The sequence below is a fragment of the Centruroides sculpturatus genome, unplaced genomic scaffold (assembly GCF_000671375.1).
Source record: "Centruroides sculpturatus isolate CEXI.00-Female unplaced genomic scaffold, Cexi_2.0 scaffold22, whole genome shotgun sequence".
Taxonomy (NCBI): Eukaryota; Metazoa; Arthropoda; class Arachnida; order Scorpiones; family Buthidae; genus Centruroides; species Centruroides sculpturatus.
The window spans coordinates 141,280-162,502 of NW_019384323.1; the positions used below are offsets into that span (position 1 = coordinate 141,280).

The 21,223-nt window shown below is 33.9% G+C and overlaps 1 protein-coding gene across 1 annotated transcript in view; it reads right to left on the bottom strand.

The window, feature by feature from the left end:
• Positions 1 to 220: 220 nt before the first annotated feature.
• LOC111626104 (mitogen-activated protein kinase-binding protein 1-like) overlaps positions 221 to 21,223 on the bottom strand; it is a 114,870-nt gene continuing 93,867 nt past the window's right edge. Inside the window, exons 29-31 of the mRNA XM_023369394.1 lie at positions 3,049 to 3,807; positions 2,898 to 2,974; positions 221 to 854 (exon numbers count right to left, since the gene is read on the bottom strand). Coding sequence (XP_023225162.1) covers positions 510 to 854; positions 2,898 to 2,974; positions 3,049 to 3,807 — 1,181 coding nt within the window. The 3' untranslated portion in view covers positions 221 to 509. The remainder of the gene's footprint in view (positions 855 to 2,897; positions 2,975 to 3,048; positions 3,808 to 21,223) is intronic.

Here is a 21,223-nt window from a genome sequence, read left to right on the forward strand (position 1 = left end):
CTTGTGACTAAAAGTCAGAGTGCACAGTTTATAGAGTAAAGTTTTTTGTTATAGAGTTTATGATTTTACTAACAAGCATTCCATTTTTACTGGATTTCTGCTTTTTTGAAGTTAATATTAATACCCATGTCCACTTTTTTAAAGATTTTCCTTTTTTAAAAGCGGTATCTTTAAAGAAAAATAGCACATGCAGATTACTAGAGTAAATATGATATTTAAAAATTATTAAAAAATATACTTTATAAAAAGTATTTTTAATTACAACAAAATATTTTTCAACAAATAATGCCATCTATACATTAATCACTTGTATCAACTAGTTAAAAAATAATTAATTTATACAATTTGTAGCAATATGTTATAAAAGTTAACATCCTTAGAGCAATTACATTACATCACAGTGGGAATGTTATTTCTTTCTTCCAAAACTTTACATTAATGGCAGTATATAACTATATTAAATGCACATTGGTGAAAGATGAGATTAATAAAACGAATATATCCATGAGTTATTTATTAGATGTTTCTGGCACGTTTTTATTGATATGCTGCTCGACCAAACTGAGCAGTTTATCCGAGTACTGCTGTAACAGTGTCATGGCATTGACGGTCTCTGCCGGATTCTCCACGCTTCCCTTGCCGATGCCAGGATCGATGGAAAGCGAGTTGTTTACATTTCCAATAGTTTTGGATGCAAAGATATTAGGATCTAGAGAACTGTTCTGCGGCATGGGCCATATGGGTACCGGCGGCATGGCCGGACGAAGATTTTGTTGGGCCTGCCACACTCCCTTGGCCAGCACCGTCGTCATAGAAGCTTTATCCATTGCCGACAATTCCGAATCCATAGTTACCTATCAAATAAATATTTTAATACTTTTATAAAAAAAAAAATAAATTTCAAATTAAATTCATTTAATTTTCCAATAATAAATCCTTTGTCTTGCTTTTGTAGATATGTGTGATGCAATTTTTTTTTTCTACTCCAAATTTACTAACAACAATTTATTTATGGATTATAAAAGAAAAATTAAAATGTACAAATTCTTAGTCCCTATCTGCCCTTATATTGTGATGCTTTTTATGTATTTATTTTATTTTTGATCTATTTGATTAGTATTATTTATATTGTTATGGCTTCAATTTATTTTTGTTATTCATTTGTTAATTTATTTATTTTTCGTTTTAATTTTGAACTTATAATTATCGAATGTTCCATTTAATACAATTTTGAAATACGTTCGAATGCCAGTTCACCTGAAGATGGCCTATTCCATTGGGCTGAAAACGTTTGTGTTTAAATAAAGTATTCTCAGTGATAGAAGGTGTTAAGTTTTATTAAGTGTTTTTAAAAGAAGCTGAGTTTGATATTTAATCTGATAGTATTGTTATATTTGAAGTGTAGCAAATACAAAGGCACAAGGAAATTGTCTGTAACATTTACAATTAAAACAACGCTGTGACTACACAATTAACAATTAATTAAACAAAACACTACCCTATTTTTGTATCGGACTTGTCTTTTTTATTTGTGTGAAGTAATGTCTGAAGCTTATTCACTTGTGATGTAGTATAAAACCAAGAGTGAAATATCTGAAAATAAATAAAAGTTTTATTTCTTTGTATTTAATGATGGTCAAATCTATGGACACTTCTTTTTTCCTAATTGGGAAATGATTTTTATCTCTTGTTCTATAAGATTTAAACACAAGGAATGATACGGTAAAATAATTATGTCACACATAAAAGAAAAAACTAAAGTTGCAAAGGATTTAAGCTGTATCCAGTGGCTTTGGTGCCCAGCACCTCATCAGCTCATCTATTGCTGTTTCAAGAAGACGTGGAACTTCTGGACTTATAAAGTAAATGATTGATTTTTGGAGGTTCGTTTCTTGGAAATGCTCAAGAAGTGGGTCCTATTATTTGGACAAAGAACCATTTGTGTTTAGGGCTACACATTCACCAAATTTTGTTCAAATGGAAACCTGAATGTCCAACCCTCTCCTCAAGTCTACCATTCATTTCATTAACAAGCATTATCTTGGTCAGTTACATTGCAGGTAGCAAAAGTTTTTAAAAATCTGGCAAACATACGTGATAGGCCTAACATTATGAGCTTGTGAATTCTTTTGATGGTGATTTCCAAAAATAATATCATTAATGCAAATATTTTTTTTAAATGCAAAGAAAAAGTTGTTTCCGACAGATTCAAATAAATCAAGGTAGATTTTACGGACTCAAATTTACTTTACTTGTTTGGTGAATCAACAGGAAAAGTTTTTTGGCTGAACAAATCCCTATTCTATCAGAAAGATTGTTTTTCATTGTGATTAGACAAAAACAAAGCAAATTGTGTGATGTGCAAATCAAATACAAAAATCTATTAGCTCTTGAAGGTTATGAGAATAGGAAAACTATTTCTGCAATGAAACAATTGTAGATGAAATAATTACTTCCATCCAGACAAATAGCTTTTCTAAGATTGGTCATCTTTGAAAAGCTACTCTTTTCCAAATGTTTAAACATTTGGAAAATCAAATTCCAGTAATTACTCGACCAGCCAGAAATCCAGATTTATTGTCAATCAAAAATATTTGCCACCTACTCGAGCATCGAATTGCTCGGCACCATTCGCACACCATTAGTTAAATGCAGTTTTGGCACAAGAATGGAATAGAATTTTTATTCAAATTTTACAAGCAACTGTGGATTTGATGTCAAAAATGCATAATAGATAAGAGGCCAGTAATAAATGGTAATGTATCTAAAAGTGTGTATGGCTATGAAGTTGTTGAATTCTTATAAAGTAACAAATTCCGAATGTTTCATTAGTGGTTTTAATTAAAACATAAACTAAAATGCATGTGATTATTTAGAAGCAACGGAATAAAGCATACTCTTTGGAAAACTTGCATGGCAGTACTGGTCACTTGTTTCAATTCTTCAGCAATTTGTTCGCATAACTCTCTTGTCACTGTAAAATATAATGAATTTAAAATGGCGAAAAGTAAACTAACTAATTAATTAATTAAGTTTTATAACACTTACAAGGAACAGAAGCAGCATTATAATACTTAAAAGAATTGTTAGAAGGATTTTTATCTTTCACGGGTAAATCATCAGGACTCATCTCTAGTGCTTTTGTTGTAGCATTTGTTTTAAATTCATTATCTTTAATATCTAATAATTTCTTATCAAAAATTTCTTTTTGATTATTATAAATATCAGTCTTTAATTTAGATTCTTCTTTTTTCTTGTCGGTCTGCTGGCATGCTTTTTGCAAATCCCATTCACTTTTTGATCTGGAAGTTTGTTTATAGAAATCACTAGTTTCTTTACTGGATTCTCTATTTCCCAATTTCTTTTCCCAGTGAGCCACCAGGCTTCTGGCAGTTAGCGTGTTCGGTTTGTAATCGGTCGGAGAAGCATCCGAAGAGGAAGAATCCGAATGCTGCCACCTCGGATGAGTGGGTGCAAGAGTCAGCCGACGCGGTGGAACGGCCGCCACCGTAGACCTGCCGGCGACATTCATGGCAGACGAGGATGATGACCTCGTCAAATTACTAGAGTTTGTGTGGATGGATTTCTGAGATGAATATACACTTCTGGTCGGAGTGTCAGGTACAGTTCTCTGTGGCGAATGAGATTCTAAATTTTCCGAACGATGGAGGGCACTGATGCTTGCACTTCTCGACATGGTATTTTTTGTGGGAGTAGATATAACTGAAGCTACAGGTTTGACCGTATTTACTTCGTCAGAGCGTTGTTTGGCCCTCGCCCACAACGGTGCAGATATAGCATCAGAATCTGTAATAATATAAATTTTAAATACGATATCAAGCAATTATTTTCTTAAAAATGAATTTTCTAAGAAAACATTTTCTACAATTTGTTAAACTTCAATATAGTATAACAATTAGACATAATGTACACTGCTGGCCATTAAAATTGCAACACCAAGAAGGAAAGCAAATAAAAAAAAAAGATATTTATTGTACATATACAGTATGGCATAAAGACATAATGATTAAATTTGTAAGCAGTTCGGGGTTTACAGGGGTGCGAAATCAGTAGACACAGTTGCCACCCCTGGTGGCTAAAACGACCCTTATCCGTTTAATCATGGAGTCGAACTGGGCTTGGATGACAGAAACGGGCAACTCATTCCATGCTGCTTCGAGTCTATGCCACACTTCATCAACTGTATTAGCAGGAGAGGGGTGGCGGGCCAGTCTTTCAACAACCCATGATCAGATGTTTTCAATTGGTGAGAGATCTGGAGACCGAACAGGCCAGGGCAACAATTGAATATCCTCTGTATCAAAGAAGGCAGAACACGATGTGCAACATAAGGTCTTGCATTATCTTGTTGGAAGATGGCATTTTGCAGGCCTCGAAGATAGGACACAACCACTGGATGTAAGATGTCAGAAATGTATTGATCTGCATTCAAATTACCATCAATCCGAACTAGAGATGTGCTTGTCGTGTACCCAATGGCTGCCCATATCATCACACCAGGTGCAGGGCCCCTAAGCCAATATCAAATGCAAGCAGGCGACAAGTGATCTGCTCGGAGCCTCCAGACACGTTACGGCCATCACAATGCTACACGCAGAAACGGGACTCATCTGAAAAGACAACATTGTGCCACTCCTGTATCCAGCTTTGTCGTTGGGCACACCAGAGTCGCTGTCTCTCTCTATGCTGCATTGTCAAGGAAAGCCGAAGTAATGGTCGCCGTGCTGATAGTCCACACTGTTGCAAACGTCATCACACCATACGAGCAGATACTGGACATGCTGCAAACAAGCTCATTTCCTGACTAATGGTTTGTGATGTGGTTGTACAGTTTTGCACAGCCAATCTCACAATAACGCCTCTTGGGCGTTAGTCATGGGAGGGCATTGAGATCCTGCATGCTGTTCGGTAAGACCCTCAGCAACCCATCAATTCCATATTCGCATGACAGTGGTTGGATTTCGACCAGTGCGAGTGGCATTATCACAGAACGATAATCCACACTGTTGATAGGCAATGATCCTGCCTCTATCAAATTCCAACACTTGCTGGTAAGCATTTCTTCTTCTTATTTGAGGCATAACACGATATTCTGATGAAACCCTGAACTTATAAAGTGATTTCTGAATGAGAAATCCACTGCACAACTTTTCTTTTATGCAGTGCTTCAGATGTCATTTGTCCCTCCTGCATTGTCTAAATGCACTGAAATACTAATCATTTGCATATCCCAACCTCTTCTTCCTTTCATATGATTTTGACGTTCATACGATCATTCCTTCCTGGTGTTGCAATTTTAATGGCTAGCAGTGTATTATGTACTCTGGAATATAACTATTTATATATTATATTGATGCTTATTATAAACATTTACAATTAACACTAACAAATTATATTTTATTAAAATCTATTATAGAATAAAAAATTTTTTCACATTTTTTTAATCCTAACAATAATACTGTATACCAGGGGTGGCCAACTTTTATGTACAGAAGATTACTTTTTATCTTAAAAATGTGTCGCGATCAACTTGTTGTCGTAGGGTTAGTCCAAGTGACGAGGGGGTGGTGTGAAATGCATACTATGTTTAGATAGGTAAGGAAAGCCACAATTTAATTTAAAACATGAAGAAAAGGTACATTGTAAACAGAATAAAAATTGAAACTCAACTTTCGGGGACCACCACTTCACCCCTCCTCTTTCTACTGTGTCCCGACTACTCCCTCTGTCCCTCTTCCCACCTTTTTTTTGGTTTTACGATCCTTTGTCTACATTTCTTATTTCCCTTTTACAACTGTACGCAAATGAATATCACATGGACCGACAAAACCGCATCTGAGGGAAGACGCGATGGTCCAATATCACTACATTTGCATTTGCGCGTTACGTTCAGTTACAAGTGTAACACATTAATTCAAGACATCGCGAGCGATCGACCAAAATTGGCTTCGTGATCGACTGGTCGATCGCGATCGACTTGTTGGCCACCCCTGCTATATACTAAGGATGATCAAAAATTTCAGAATACATTTCTATTTATTCTTAATATTTTTTATTTTTTTATTTTAAGGAGTTAAAACACTATTAAGCAAGGAGTTTAAATTTTTCCAAAATTCAAAAACATTTAAAATATTTTACACTTCATTTTACATTACTAAATTAATTATTTACAAGTGATATATTGTAAGTTTAATTATGTTTGACAAATAGTACTAAGAGTTTTGCCAATATTCATAACATTGAAGCAATGTTTTTCAAATATTTTATTAACTAGCAGACCCCGCCACGCATTGTTGTGGCTCAAAATGTATCTATTATAAATGTATAACACTTCCCCTCGGGAGGGAATTTCAAAAAATCCCTTCTTAGTGCACATTGTCTTGACGTACCCTAATAAAACGCAATCAAAAACACAAAAAACTGCATCTAAAATGGTATAATAGAAGCCAAGTTCTTCACAGTAAGACTTAATCATGTCCCTCTCCCCCGCGGGGGGAATATCGACATGTATATTATATAAAAATACGTGCGTATTCAAATGCAGCATTGTGTCAAAATTTCAAAGGAATCGGTAGGAACAAATGAACATTACATTTTTATTTATATAGATAGATAGAAGATGATCTGCTTTAGTTCATCCTCACAGAAAAGCAAACTTAGGGCGTTGTACTCATAGCACCATCTATTGGACATAAAAGCCTTAACCTAGATGATATCTTTTAATTTATAAGAATGTTTAACAGAATAATATACAGCCTACGTCCACCCTGAAGTTCCATTCTAAATATTGGTGAAAGAATTTTTGAAATTGGATGAGTAGTTTCAGAGATTACCCCCTACATCCAAACTTACAAACATTACCTGTTTATACAATCTCTCTACACACCGGTGTTTAAATAAAATAAAATAAATAACTCTTCATTACCTGTTTATAATAATAGTATAGATGAATCAAACATCTGCTTTACTGGAGTTCTTACTAAATTAATATACAGTAGAGCATTGATTATCTGAATACCAATCAACCGAAAGCATTCCAGTCGGCAAATTCAAATTTCCACTAGTGCTGTGGCATTGCAGCACTCTTCCCCCCTGCCAACCTAAACCGTAGGCCTACTTTAATGTACTACATTATGTAAGGTATGTATTTGTAAGACGTGTGATACAAATTATGTACAGTACAGATTTGTTTTTAATATATTTTTCATAAATGATCAGTTATTCGAACAACCCCAGTCCCGAATTGTTTCGGATAATTGATGCTCTACTGCAATGGTATTCAAACATTTTAACAGTGCGACCCCAAGGTAATTTTCCGCAACCCATAGATTGAATACCACTGCTCTACTGTATTAGCACTTTGAATCCTATCCCTCTTGAAGATGAACTATTAAGTTCTAACAAGATATAGATAATATAGAGTGATCTGCAGAGGCTGCTGTCATTTGGGCTCTGATTTTAAACTATGATATTTAAGTTAAAAATCGTCACGCACTGGAACTTTATACATCGCTGGATAGATCTCGTCGAGAGGGTTCGTATGGTACCATTATTTTTTGGGTGGACCAATTAGGGGAGACGTTAGGGGTTTTTTAGTTTTCAGTTTTTGTAAGGGCTCTAGCAGGAGGGGAAATTGAGATAGGGGGAAAAAAGTGGATGATCGAGTCAGGGTACCACCTACTATATGTGTTACAAAATTGGTTCAAATCGGTTAAGTCTAGAGGGATTTATCGCAATTTTAAAATTGTCTAAATTTGTAAGCAGAGCAGAACTTTAACGGTTTTAACAGTTTTTAACCGATTGTCTGCGTTATTCAAATTTAATAACGGTCGTTAGCTCAGTTAGCTTTAACGAGAAGAATCCAATTAAAAGGGGGGTTGGACTTGTCAATTCTTTTAAAAATATTTTAATATTTAGTTCCATTAAAGTTTTTACTTTTTGCTAGTAATTATTTTAATACATTAATATAGTTTTTAATGGTTAATCAATTAGAGGATTAATAAACAATCCCTGGGGTTTAATTAAGTCTTAAATTAGTTTAATTTGAATTTAATTATTATTTAATTATATTATTTGAATTTATTCTATCTTTTCATACTGTTTTTCTAAGTTCATAACTTGGAAATACGGTATTGCTTGGCACTGTGCCACTTTTCAAATACACGCTCTTCTGTTTATTATTTACATCATTGGCATTAATAGTAGGGGTTTTTTTTTTCTCTAATGGAGGAGTTAGAAGGTATTATTGGTTCTATCCACGAGGGTTCCATGCATGACGAATTTGGTGAGGATACATTTAATATTAATAATTATACAATGAACAATAATGCAGAAGATAACATAATGAAAGAAGCGAAAGTTCAACTCACAAGAATATTAGATCTTTTGCCATATCACTCAAATATAAAAATTGGAGAGAGGAAAGAGATAAAAGAAAGAGCGATGAATCTATTTGCAACGGTTCACCAAATGTTTGGAAGGATGTTAGAAATGAAAGCTGAACTAGAAAAACAACGTAATAAAATGACTGAACAAACTGAACCAATAGAAACAACAGAAGGAGAAAGAATTAACAGACAAGAAAAAAGCAATACGATAAGACAACCAACATATGCGGAAATAGTGAGACTAAACATAAATCAAGGTCTAAGTCAAACATCAAAAACAATACATAATAAAGGAGATGAAGGTGATAACAGTGCAGTATTGGTATATCCTGAAAAAGAAGATAACATCGAGGTTAATATGAAGGAAGTGACAGGGAAGATCATGGATAGGATACAACCACACGAAATAAAAGTCAAAATAAAGCAACTAAAACAGATTAGAGGGAATGGTATATGCATAAGAGTAGGAAGTGAACAGGAAGGGAAAAGGTTAAAGAAGGCAATAGAAAATATATCAGAAATCAAAGAAAACATCAATTGCAAAATATCCACAGGTAAAAAACCGAGAGTAATATTATTAAATGTCCCTCAAAGTATACCAGAAGAAAATATAATTGAAATAATGTCGGAACAAAACAATATCTGGAGAAACATGAATAGTACAACAGTAAAAGAGAACTGCAAGATAAGTACAGTTATAAGAGGAGGGAAGAACAAAGAAAACTGTCATCATGTGGTACTCCTAGTTACTCCACAAATCAGAAATATTCTCATAAGCCAAAAGAAAATATCATTATCTTGGTCAACAATCTGGGTGGATGACTTTGTACCTGTTACCAGGTGTTTTAAATGCTGTGGTTTCGGGCATTGGGCGAGAGATTGTCAGAAAGAACAAATATGCAGTCACTGCACAAAAGGACATTGCTTTAAGGACTGTAAAATGAGACATGAAATCCCAACATGTGCAAACTGCCTACAAACAAACAGAAACCTTCCACCCGAAAGGAAAAAACCTACAAACCACAACGCATTCAATAATCAATGCCCATTATTACTGAAAGTCAAGGAACAAATAATAAACAGAACAAATTACGAATTATAAAAGTAAGCAAAGGTACAATCTGGAAGACAATTACAGACAGTTAAAAATGGAAAACAATAGTAAAGAAGTTACAACGAAAACACTTAAAATACTTCAGGTTAACGCACAAAGATGTAAGGCAGCCAGTTCAATTTTAATGCATAAAGCAAAAGAATTAGAAGCGGATGTGGTTTTAATTCAGGAACCGTATACAATACAAAACTCAGTGGTTAGACTTGGAAACTGGCAAATTTTAAGTAAAAGTACGGAAAAAACACCAAAAAACTGTATTGCTGTTACCAATGGGACGATTGACATTGCACTAATTCCTAGTCTCTCATCTGAAATAATTACAACGGCTATTATACATCACGATCCGCCAATATATATAATAAACGCTTATCTATCCCCATATCTAAACGACAAAAAAGCAATAAACCAATTAGATAAAGTACTTAGAAAAATAGATAGTAAGTACATAATTATGGCTGGGGACTTAAATGCCAAATCGGAAGTTTGGTTTAATAAAAAAGAAGATAGAAGAGGACATATGATCATGGACTTAATGGAGGAATTTGAAATGATATCCGTGAATATGACCGACCACCCCACATTTTTTACACCAACCGCAAGAGGATGGACTGATGTTTGTTTAGTAACAGAAGACCTAGCACAGAATATAGTCACATGTGAAACATTGCTGAGTATCACAGGATCCGACCACAGATACATATTCACAAAAATTGGTCATCTCCAAAACATTAAACAAAACGAAAGAAGAATCATTAAACATACAAACTGGAAATGGTACCAAGACTTTTTTAACACAAACTGGTCAAGCCATGAATTCCCATATATTAAAACGAAAGACGATATAGAGAAATACATTAACTATGTAACAACAGATATGAAAAAAGCATGGATCCAAGCAAGTCGAGAAATAAAAACAAAGCAAAAAAGGACACACTGGTGGACTAACGACCTACAGAAACAAAAGAAAAACTTAAATAAAGTTAGAAAACAGCAAAACAGGACCAAGGAAGAAAGTAAAAAACAACAACTAAAGGAAAAATACAAGGATCTTCTCAGGAAATATAAGAAAAACGTCAACTCTACCAGAACTGAAAAATGGAGGATATTTTGTACTGAAAATAATTCTAAGGGACCATGGGATCTTCCTTATCACCTGATATTTAATAAAAAGAAAAAACTAAAATTACCAGACATAATAGAAGAAAACGATGAAAATCAACAAAACTCCCACCACAACATCGAAGAAAACATCAATAAAATTCTAGATTATCAATTTCCAAGGGATAACGAAAAAGAAACTGAAGAGGATGACGAATTGCAATTACAAAAGGATCTCCAAAATAGTCAAAGAGAAGAAGAGGAAAATATAAAATTATTTACCTTCCGAGAAATAAAAAATGCAATTACCTCAATGAAAAATGGAAAATCTCCCGGTCCAGATAAAATTACACCGGAAATGTTAAAAAATGCCTTTAAAGAAATACCAATAGTGTTTGTTTACTTATTCAACGAATGCTTAAAAAAAGGCTACTTCCCAAGTTCTTGGAAGACTGCTAACATAAAACTCATTCCAAAAACCGATAATCCTCAGAAAAAAGAACACTATCGCCCTATTAGTTTATTAAATACAATGGCAAAAGTCTTGGATGGACTGCTGATTAAACGTATAAATTGGGAACTTCATAATTCAAAAGATATGAACAAGAATCAGTATGGATTTAGGGTCAACAGCTCAACAATACATGCAGCAATTAGTGTGAAAGAATTTGTTCATAAAGCTTGGGAAGTAAATAAACACGCTCTTCTCATTAAAATTGATTTCAAAAAAGCATTCGATCATCTTCGATGGACAGAAATAATAAAAAGAGCAAAAGAGATAAAAAATATAGAAGCAGAAATCAGGTTGTTAAAAAGTTACCTTAAAAATAGATTTATTGAGTTCCATTCAAATAACATCCACATTAAAAGATCAATAAATAGAGGTTGCCCACAGGGGTCACGTAGTGGCCCAGGATTTTGGAATATGGTATTCGATAAATTACTAAACAGCTATCCAGAAAGTCAAGAACTCAAAGTCCAGGCTTTCGCCGACGATTTGCTAATCATGATAGCAGATGGAAATTGTGATAAGCTCACAGAAAGAGCAAACGACATAATGGAAAAAATATACAATTGGAGTGACCAACAAAGACTGCCTATAAATTATACAAAGTGTGAGGCACTTGTGTGCACTAGGAGAAACAAACATGGACAATTAAAGAAAACACTTAAACTTAGAATGAAGGGTAATAGAATTAAACAAGTAAAGTCAATGAAGTATCTTGGAATTATCTTAGATCCTAATTTGAGTTGGCATCAACACGTCAACGAAATATGTAAAAGAACAACTCAGCGAATAAACTTAATGAACTGGATAGCAGGTAAATTTTGGGGAACTAACTTCAGAAACAGCAACCTTATTTACAAAATGGCAATAGAGCCTTCTATTTTATACGCAGTTCCGGTGTGGCAGGAAGCCCTTCAGAACACGCATATTAAAAGAAAACTGCTGTCTGTTCAAAGAAAGGCGGCAATAAATCTTACTAAATCTTACCGCACGGCCCCAACTGATGCAATGTTGGTTATGGGGGGAATCGCACCTATCTATATAACAGCAAAAATAAATGCTTACAGCTGGATCATAACAAATAATGACTACTGGAAAAAACCTCAACAAGAAATAGATAAACATATCAAATATAAGATCTTACCCCAAAAATATAATGAACTTCCAGCGATGATCAGAAAAGTGGAGATTGACAGAATGGAAAACAAGATAGAATTTGAAATCCACCCTACAAAAAGAAATAGCTACGAGGTTAAACTAGAATACGAACAAGAAGAAGACAAAAAATTTCAATGGCTGATTTATACAGATGGGTCAAAGCACAAAGAAGGTGTGGGTGCGGGCATCTGTATAATTAAACAATCAAAAAAGAGAATCGTTTACAAAGCAAGTCTGAAAATGGAAAATTACTGTAGCATAACACAAGCCGAACTTTGGGCGCTTTTTAACGCAATAAAGAGAGTGAAGGAAAACATTAACTATTATAAAGGTAAAATAAGATTTTTGACAGACAGCAGAACGGCACTAAAAATCCTAACAAAGACAGGAAAGACAACTATACTAGGAACAGCAGTTATCAAAGAAGCACAAAGTTTGGGAGATCTAACAAATATTCAATTCTCATGGATCCCGGCACACACGAATAAAAAAGGAAATGATATCGCTGATAATTTAGCAAAACGTGCTGGTTACAATACAACAAATATCACATATAATAGACTCCCAAAAGCAGGACTGGAAAACTACCTAAAGAAATGGAGAAACGAAATATGGCAAAGGGAGTGGGAGGAATCCAACACAGGCAGAACATGTTTCAAGTACATCCCCTCAATCACCGATAGACTTAAAAATAAACATTATAAGCCAAACCCCAACACCTCTCAGTGTTTAACAAACCACGGGAAGTTTAAAGCCTACTTACATAGAATTAAAAAGATAAACAGTGACAAGTGTTCATGCGACAATACTACAGTTGGAGATGCGATGCACTTCGCCTATGAATGTGAAACTTTCGAAGAACAACGTTTTCAGTTTTACAGAGAATGTATACAACACGGATGTTCCTGGCCACCTGACCCCAAAGACATTTTCAACCAAAAGCAACTATGGGTGAGTTTCGAGCAATTTATCGAAAAAACTAAAGCTCTTCTCCCCGACACTATTCAAATAAAAAAGTTAAAAAACAAGTCTACAACGCAACAAACACAAGATGAAGAGACTGATGGAAATTCAACCGACAACAGTGAAACAGAGGAAGAGATAGATGAAGACAGCGAGACTTCAACAGAAGAAGAGGGTTCAAACACAGACTAATTAAAAATTATTGTGTTATTAATGCTAATTTGTATATTCAACTGTAACAATTTTCCAACATTTGAATCTCTAATGACTATTCTTTGTGTTGAGGTCATTGTTATTTATATGCCGACTAAGGTTGTAATTAGTGTACATAATTTTCATAAAAACTGTATTGGTATATAGATGTAAATATGTTTAACGGCAGCTAATACCCTCCATTCTTAATTGTACAATGTTTCGTACACAAACAGGGTAAATGGCTCAATTCTTTCCTAAATACATTGTATAATATTTTTTATTGCTAAATTCATTGTTTAATTTAACAAAACCTTCATTTAATTAAGTTAACTCTTATGTAGCCCATTTGGAATCATCAAAAATATTAAATGGTTAAACTTTTGCAACTGACGGAAATAAGCAATTCCATCAATTGTAATCCAGATATTCCTCTGGAAAAGGCATAAGTAATACTAAACCTATGTTAAATTATTATTGGAAAGTATGTATTTGCTGTACGGTTTAAAAGTACCATCTTGTCTTTAATGTTATTGCAAGTTGCAATGACACATGGAAATTGTTACTCTGCACTTTTGTATAATGTATATATTTGTCACTCTGTATTTTATACTTTTGTACATATGTTGTTTGAATTAACGCAGAAGCAGATGCCCCTGGGGTTCCATGGGGGTGCCATGGTACTCTTTTTTTCACACTGTCCTATCCTTCTAACTTTCATCTTCCATCTTTTTCTTACTTTACTAAACTCTTCTTTCAACTTCAAAACAGGGCTAAGTCTTCTGCTAAATAAGACAGCCCTACTTAACTTTCTTTGTTGATATTAAGTTCTAACAGTAATTGAAGATCAAAAGTGCTAGTGGTTGAAAAGTATGTATTTATTTAGTAAAAGCTTTAAAAGCAAATATTTGATGCATTCATAATAATAATCTAGAGCAGTGATTCTCAAACTTTTTCGATCCACCGCCCCCTTTGTTCCATAAAGTTATACCCAACGCTCCCTAACCCATTTTCTCTTGTGTGAGAAAAGGATTGGAAATATTCTTAGGAAAACTTTTCTCTGAATCTCACACTTGTGCCCTTACTGTACATTGTTCTCATCATCTGGAAACCATTAAATGCAATGTTTCCTCTGATCAGTTCCAATTTTACCTTTGGTCACCGTTCAATACCTTGCCTCCAGCGCCCCCTAGATCTATTCATCGCCCAGAAGGGGGCGTTATTGCTTGCTTTGAGAAACGCTGAGCTAAAATAAAAGTCAATGTGTTAGAAATATTCAAGTTGTGACCTTCAATAAAAAATAAAAAATATATAAAATGTCAACATTTTATATATATTCCGTCGAATTTTTATATATAGAATTTGTCTGCCGTCGCCCCTCTATATTTCCTTAACACATCCAATTCTCTTTGAGCCTTCTACTGCCCCCTGAAAGCCTCCAGTGCCCACAAGGGGGCGTTATTGCTTACTTTGAGAAACGCTGAGCTAAAATAAAAGTCAATGTGTTAGAAATATTCAAGTTGTGACCTTCAATAAAAAATAAAAAATATATAAAATGTCAACATTTTATATATATTCCGTCGAATTTTTATATATAGAATTTGTCTGCCGTCGCCCCTCTATATTTCCTTAACACATCCAATTCTCTTTGAGCCTTCTACTGCCCCCTGAAAGCCTCCAGTGCCCACAAGGGGGCGTTATCACCCACTTTGAGAAACGCTGATTTAGAGTTAAAGTTTAAATTGTGAGTGTGTTTTATTTTTACAAAAATAAAACTGACCAAACCTGACTTTTTTTATTTTGTTGCTGTTTTTATAATAAGTCATATGTATCCTTAACTTTCATGTAAAAATCTCAAAAATGTTTTTCTTTGGATGCTTCCATTCACATTTTGTTTGAATTAAATCAGATAGTTCCATAATTATAAATGGGAGTATTTTAAGAGGAAGCTTAATATTTTGACATCATTTATGTAATGTTAAAATAATTTTAAAGTAAAACATTTTTCAAAAAATGTACACTTCATAACCAGTATCCAGCGTGAAAAATTCAAATATAAGTTGGCAAACGCTTTCGATGCCCATCCTGGGCTTCTTCAGGCCAAATTTGCTGTAACTAGATTCTTATAATTGAATATTTTTAAATCAGAACATGCTCCACTTCTAGATGTTCAAATATGGAAGACAATCTCGTGCCATTTCAGAAAAATAATTTTTACTAGTGGGGATACGATTTGCACATCCTATAATAATCATATGTATAATATAACAAATTATGATTTGTCATCCAATAAATATTGCCAAGCTGTTGAGAGATTCATTTCTTCTTTAAAATTGATGCAGGTTAATTTGCGATCTGCTTTGAATATCTCCATTGCTTCCAAAGTTCTTAGGGGTTCTTAATAATGGGTGGTGTGGTTAACTGTGCCTCGTTAAAAATCGAGGTTATGTTCGGGTTTGTCGCATATGTAGATAATGCTGTCGTACATTTGTTGTGGGTGATATCTGATTTATGTTCTTTTACCCTGGTGGCTAATGGACATTTGGTGGATCTTATGTAAATCAATTGCCTTTGCCATCTGTCATTTATTAATGGAATGGTATATATTCCCAGAAGCCTGTTTAGGTTATGGGCATCTTTTCCGTTTCTCAATAAATTGTATATGGAAGGGTTTCTTCTGTATGTAATTCTAATTCCTCTTTTCTTTGCAATCTCATTATATATTGTTTTTAGTTGTAGGTTGTACATTACCGGGTTCCTATCCATGTGTTCTTCATTATCAACTTTTCCTGGTGCTTTTTCTTCATCTATCATATTGTTTATATGAAGGCATTTATTGCATAATTTGTTTATTATGCTGCCATAACCATGGTCTTTAGCAACCTCCCTAATATAAGATAACTCTTGTTGTAGATCATTAGTTGTGGAAGAGTGTCTATAGGCCCTTTCTACCAAAGCTCTGAATGCTGCTATTTTGTAAGAGTAGGGGTCATAGGAATTGAAGGTTATGTACGATGGTATAGTTGTGGGTTTTCTATAGGCTCTAGTTTGTATTTTCCCTTTCTTAATTTCTACTTCTATATCCAAGAAGTGGATTTTTTCTTCACTGTGCTGCTCCAATTCCAAATATAGGCCATAAGGGTTGTCATTCATGGCTGTCTTAAATTGCCTTAGGTCTGGTGGTGTTTTCCAGAAGATTATATCATCATCAATATATCTTCCATATAGAATTATGTTTGGGAGAAAGGGTGGTAGGGTTTTGGTTTCAACTGTCCTAATTATCATTTCACATAAGTCCCCGGATAACGGACTTTCCATGGGTATTCCCCCCTCTTGTGCATATGTGTTTCCTTTGAAATTGGAATGCCGAACTGTAACAGGCTAAATGGGCCAATTCTAGTATACCTTGGTGCAGATCATCATCATTTACTTTTTCTATGAGAAAATCTCTCAGTGCAGAAAAACAAGGTTGAATTTTTATCAAGAGGTAAAATCCCATACCTTGGTGTAACGGGGCTTGTTTATGGCTTTTAGTTTCAATACCAATTCTTTAGGACTTGAGATATTGAATCAGTAGTCTTCTAGATGTGCGGATAGCATATTATGTACAAATTTTTCAAGTTTGATGGTGGGAACCCTTCCTTTGTCCACAATAGATCTTAGTTGTTGCCCTTGTTTATGTGTTTTGGCAAAAGCGAAAAGTTTAGGACGTCCAGAGCATCCATAATGATGTTTTTCATATTCAGGTTCTTGGAAAGTGTGCTGTTGGCAAATCTTTTAACCCTCGCTTGCATTTTTTCCACCCAGTTCGTTTCAACCTCTGTGCATAGTGTTTCGGAGAGGTGTTTTTCTAATTCTTTCTCATATGTCTCGAAATGTATAAAAACATTCGACTCTAAGAATCCAGTTACAGTAAATTTGGCCTGAAGAAGAGCCCAGGAGGGTCATCGAACACATTTGCCAACATATATTTGTAATTTTCACGCCGGATATTGGTTACGGAGTGTACATTTTTTGTCTTATATGACCCAGTGTGGGGAAACTTTTTGTTTTAAAACATTTTTCTTTGAATTGTTTCAAAATGGTTTAAATGGAAAAAATTATATTGTTAATTTATGAAAATTGTTAACACATTTTTAAAAAATCATCTATCGATACCAAGTTAAACATATTTAGGATGTTTTAAAATTAAATCTGAACTTTAATATATTGTGATAACCACATAGATTGCTTTAATCTAATACAAACATCGCTAAACCCGATATAATATAGCTAATCACCAAACGTATGCCGTAAATCCGATGGATTTACGGCATACGTTTGGTGATTAATTTAATCCAATAACTGAACTGACTCGGTTCATTAATTAATAGTTAAATGTTTAACTTAAAGTCTCTCATTTATAATTGTTACAATTTTCTAAGCCAAATATGCCATAAATGCAGGATTCTTTTAATTGCATTTTAATAATTTTAAAATCAATATTTGAATTAATGTTAAAATAAAAAACATATAAAAAACGTTTTAAAGTAACACTTTCTATTCAGATAAATGTACTAAAATCAAGGGCAGATCTACATAGGGACTAATAGGGCTTAAGCCCTAGGCCCCCAAACTGTCAAGGGCCCACAAAATTGATTATCATCATAAATTTTTTTAATACTTTTTCATTAACAATCAACACTTATTGTATAGTAGAAAATAGTTAATATTAATAATACTTTAAATTATCATTATTATTATATTATTTGTTTTATTGTAATCAATGTAAAATAATGGGTCAGGTCACCAAGCTGCAATTTTAAATCCACTGTCTCGAATTTGAATGCTATAAGGAGACTAATAATGGCCAGCTGCCTTATAAGGCAATGGCAATGTACCTCTTTGCAAGGAGAATAAAGGAAAGAGAGAAAAGGCTACAGAAAGGATAAAATTACTTAGTGTAAGGGGCATCTCGGGATTGAGTTCTGAGGCATTTCCCTTCATGATGCAAGAGTCCAATCCGGGCTCTGCAGACGCGACTGCATTTCTGATATGTTGCCGTCATGCTGAATAAATCCCTTTGTGTTTTTATGAAAGGATTCAATTATTCTTAAAAGCATTGGAGGATATCCATTCCTGCTAAGAGACTACATGCAAAACTAAATTTTAAACCCAATTTAAAGATTCTTAATCTAACAAAAAATGGGGTCCCCGTTGGACTTCAATAAGCCCTAGGCCCCGAAAAACCTAAATCCGCCCCGACTATAAAGGTAAAAAATAAATTTTCTTCAGTTTTCACAGTATTTTTGGTCATAGAATATTTCTAAACAAGTTGTTTAAATTTGATGTAGTGAGGGATTAGTCCTCTCAATTACTAATAACCCAAATAAATAAATACTTTCTTACTGGAACTATAATATAAGTATAAGTAAAAACAAAACTTTTAAACAATCCAGCAAATCGTTTTTAATTTCTTAAAAATGCTTTCAAACGCTTTAAGCAATCATCCTCAGTTATCATTTTGAATCGAATGAAGAATTCAAAATTACGTAAAATAATAATTTGTGTAACCGTTTTTTGAATTTACGTTAAGATTTAACAAGCTTAAATAATTGCTAAGATTAGACAAGTTAATTAAAACGAAATAAAGAACTAAAATAAAATATATACATCCATTAAAAATTATCATAATTAACTTTCCCGCTTATATAAACTGTCAGCTCGTCGTAGAAGGATTTCCATGCTGATGACAATCCGTCTGCATCCCTATGATTAATACAGTTTGTATGCAACTGCGCCTTGTGAATTTCTAATTTTTCCAGATGTTTCACAGCCTGCTTGGATCTTGTAGCCTTGATGATCGACGCCTGATCCCAGAAGACCTCAATATTCTGCTGTTTGACGAAAGCAGCAAGCACCGTAGAGTCTATGTTTTTATTCACCGAATGCTTATGTTCAACAATTCTTTTCTTTAAGTTTCTCATGGTTGCTTCTAGGTAAACCAAATTACAGTTAAATCTACGGTCTTTTAACGGTATAGAGTATACTCCTGCCACCGCATTGCGTTCATAACTGCCTTTATTGTTTCTTAAGAGTCTGTATACGGTGGGATTACACCTGTAAACTATCTGTGTATTCTTATTTTTGGTAACTTTCTTAATCATTCCTTTGAGGAATGGTATGTAATTGAGCACGACTCTTTCCTTATGCTGATTCCCTCCCTGCGAGGGGTGTCGCTTCTGCCAATTTGCAATGAGAGTATCTATTCTTTCTCTACGGTATCCTTGCTGTATCGCTATGTTTCGGATATATTCCAACTCTTTGTAAGTGTTGCAGATGCTGGTGCAATGCATGTATGCCCTCCTTATCCATGACCGAAAAACCGCCATTTTTATAAGCTCAGGGTCAGAATTCTTCATTCGATTCAAAATGATAACTGAGGATGACCGCTTAAAGTGTTCGAAAGCATTTTTAAGATATTAAAAAAGATTTGCTGGATTGTTTAAAGTTTTGTTTTTACTAATAACCCAAATATTTTCTATTAAGTTGATAAAAATAATATAAAATGGAAAAACAAGATAAAATTTTTAGAGACAAGAAAAAATAATACCTTTCAAGATATAAAAAGAAAATAAATTTATAATAAAAATGGAACAAAAAAATGAAAGATAATATTTCTTATATCTATTGGCATTTTACTATATATCTAATGCATTTAAAACCTAATATCTGACAATATATCTTTTACAAATTGTTATTTCTTTAAAGTTAATGTAAATTTCAAACAATGAACAGGAGGACCATGTGATTCTTTGTCTTCATTTTTGTTCCCACATGTAGGATGGCAAATAATGGTTGTGGCACCATCTGTTATTGGATTTTATTTACAAATTTTAATTATTTGCTAATTTTTTGTTAATTGTTAAAAATGTTAGTACATTTTTTAATAGTTTGCAGTCATTGGCACTACACATGTGAGAACGCCAGAGATGGAGACAGTGAATCTCTACTCTGACGACACCATGAGTGAGAAGCAATCGACAAGATAACTGTGGAGATGGGAAAAGATCCAAACTCCCAATGTACCAAATGTGAGATCTGCCAATGGTGTCAATCACCACTTTATGCAGGATGGAAGTTTGTAAATGTTTTTAAAAGATCGTTGAGATCTTTCTAAACATCAGGAGCCCGACATTTAGAAAGATGAAATGAACATTATAAACCACAATTATACCCAGCAGAAAACAATTAAATATGTAATCCAACACCTTATTTTTCGCTGAGAGATTATTTTTAATTAAAACAAACGTTTTCGATCCATTCATTGGATCATCTTCAGGTTAAATAGAACACTTCATAAATAGAACTACTCGTTTAAATATTCAAAAATACAAATAAACCGATAACATAAAAATAAATAATACTTGTAAATAATACAAATATTCAAAATAAATAACATAATATCATTACTAAATAATAATATCGTCTGCCTAACTATATAGAGCTTATTATTTCATACTAAATTTCCTGCGCTTTTTTTAAGCTTTTAACCGCAAACTTCCAAGCGGAAGGAAGACCCTCCGCATCTCTTGCGTTAATACATTTTTCTTCAAGTTTGCTTCTATAGATTTCTATCTTTTCAGCTGTTCTTGCCAATGCCGGCGAGTGTATCTGTTTCAGGATTTCGGCTTTATCCCAATGTATCAATGAACCTTCTGCCTGCGCCATCTGGGCCAAAACTGTCGCATTAGAACATTTTCTGATATCATATTTGTGTTCTTTGATCCTTAAACCTAGGTT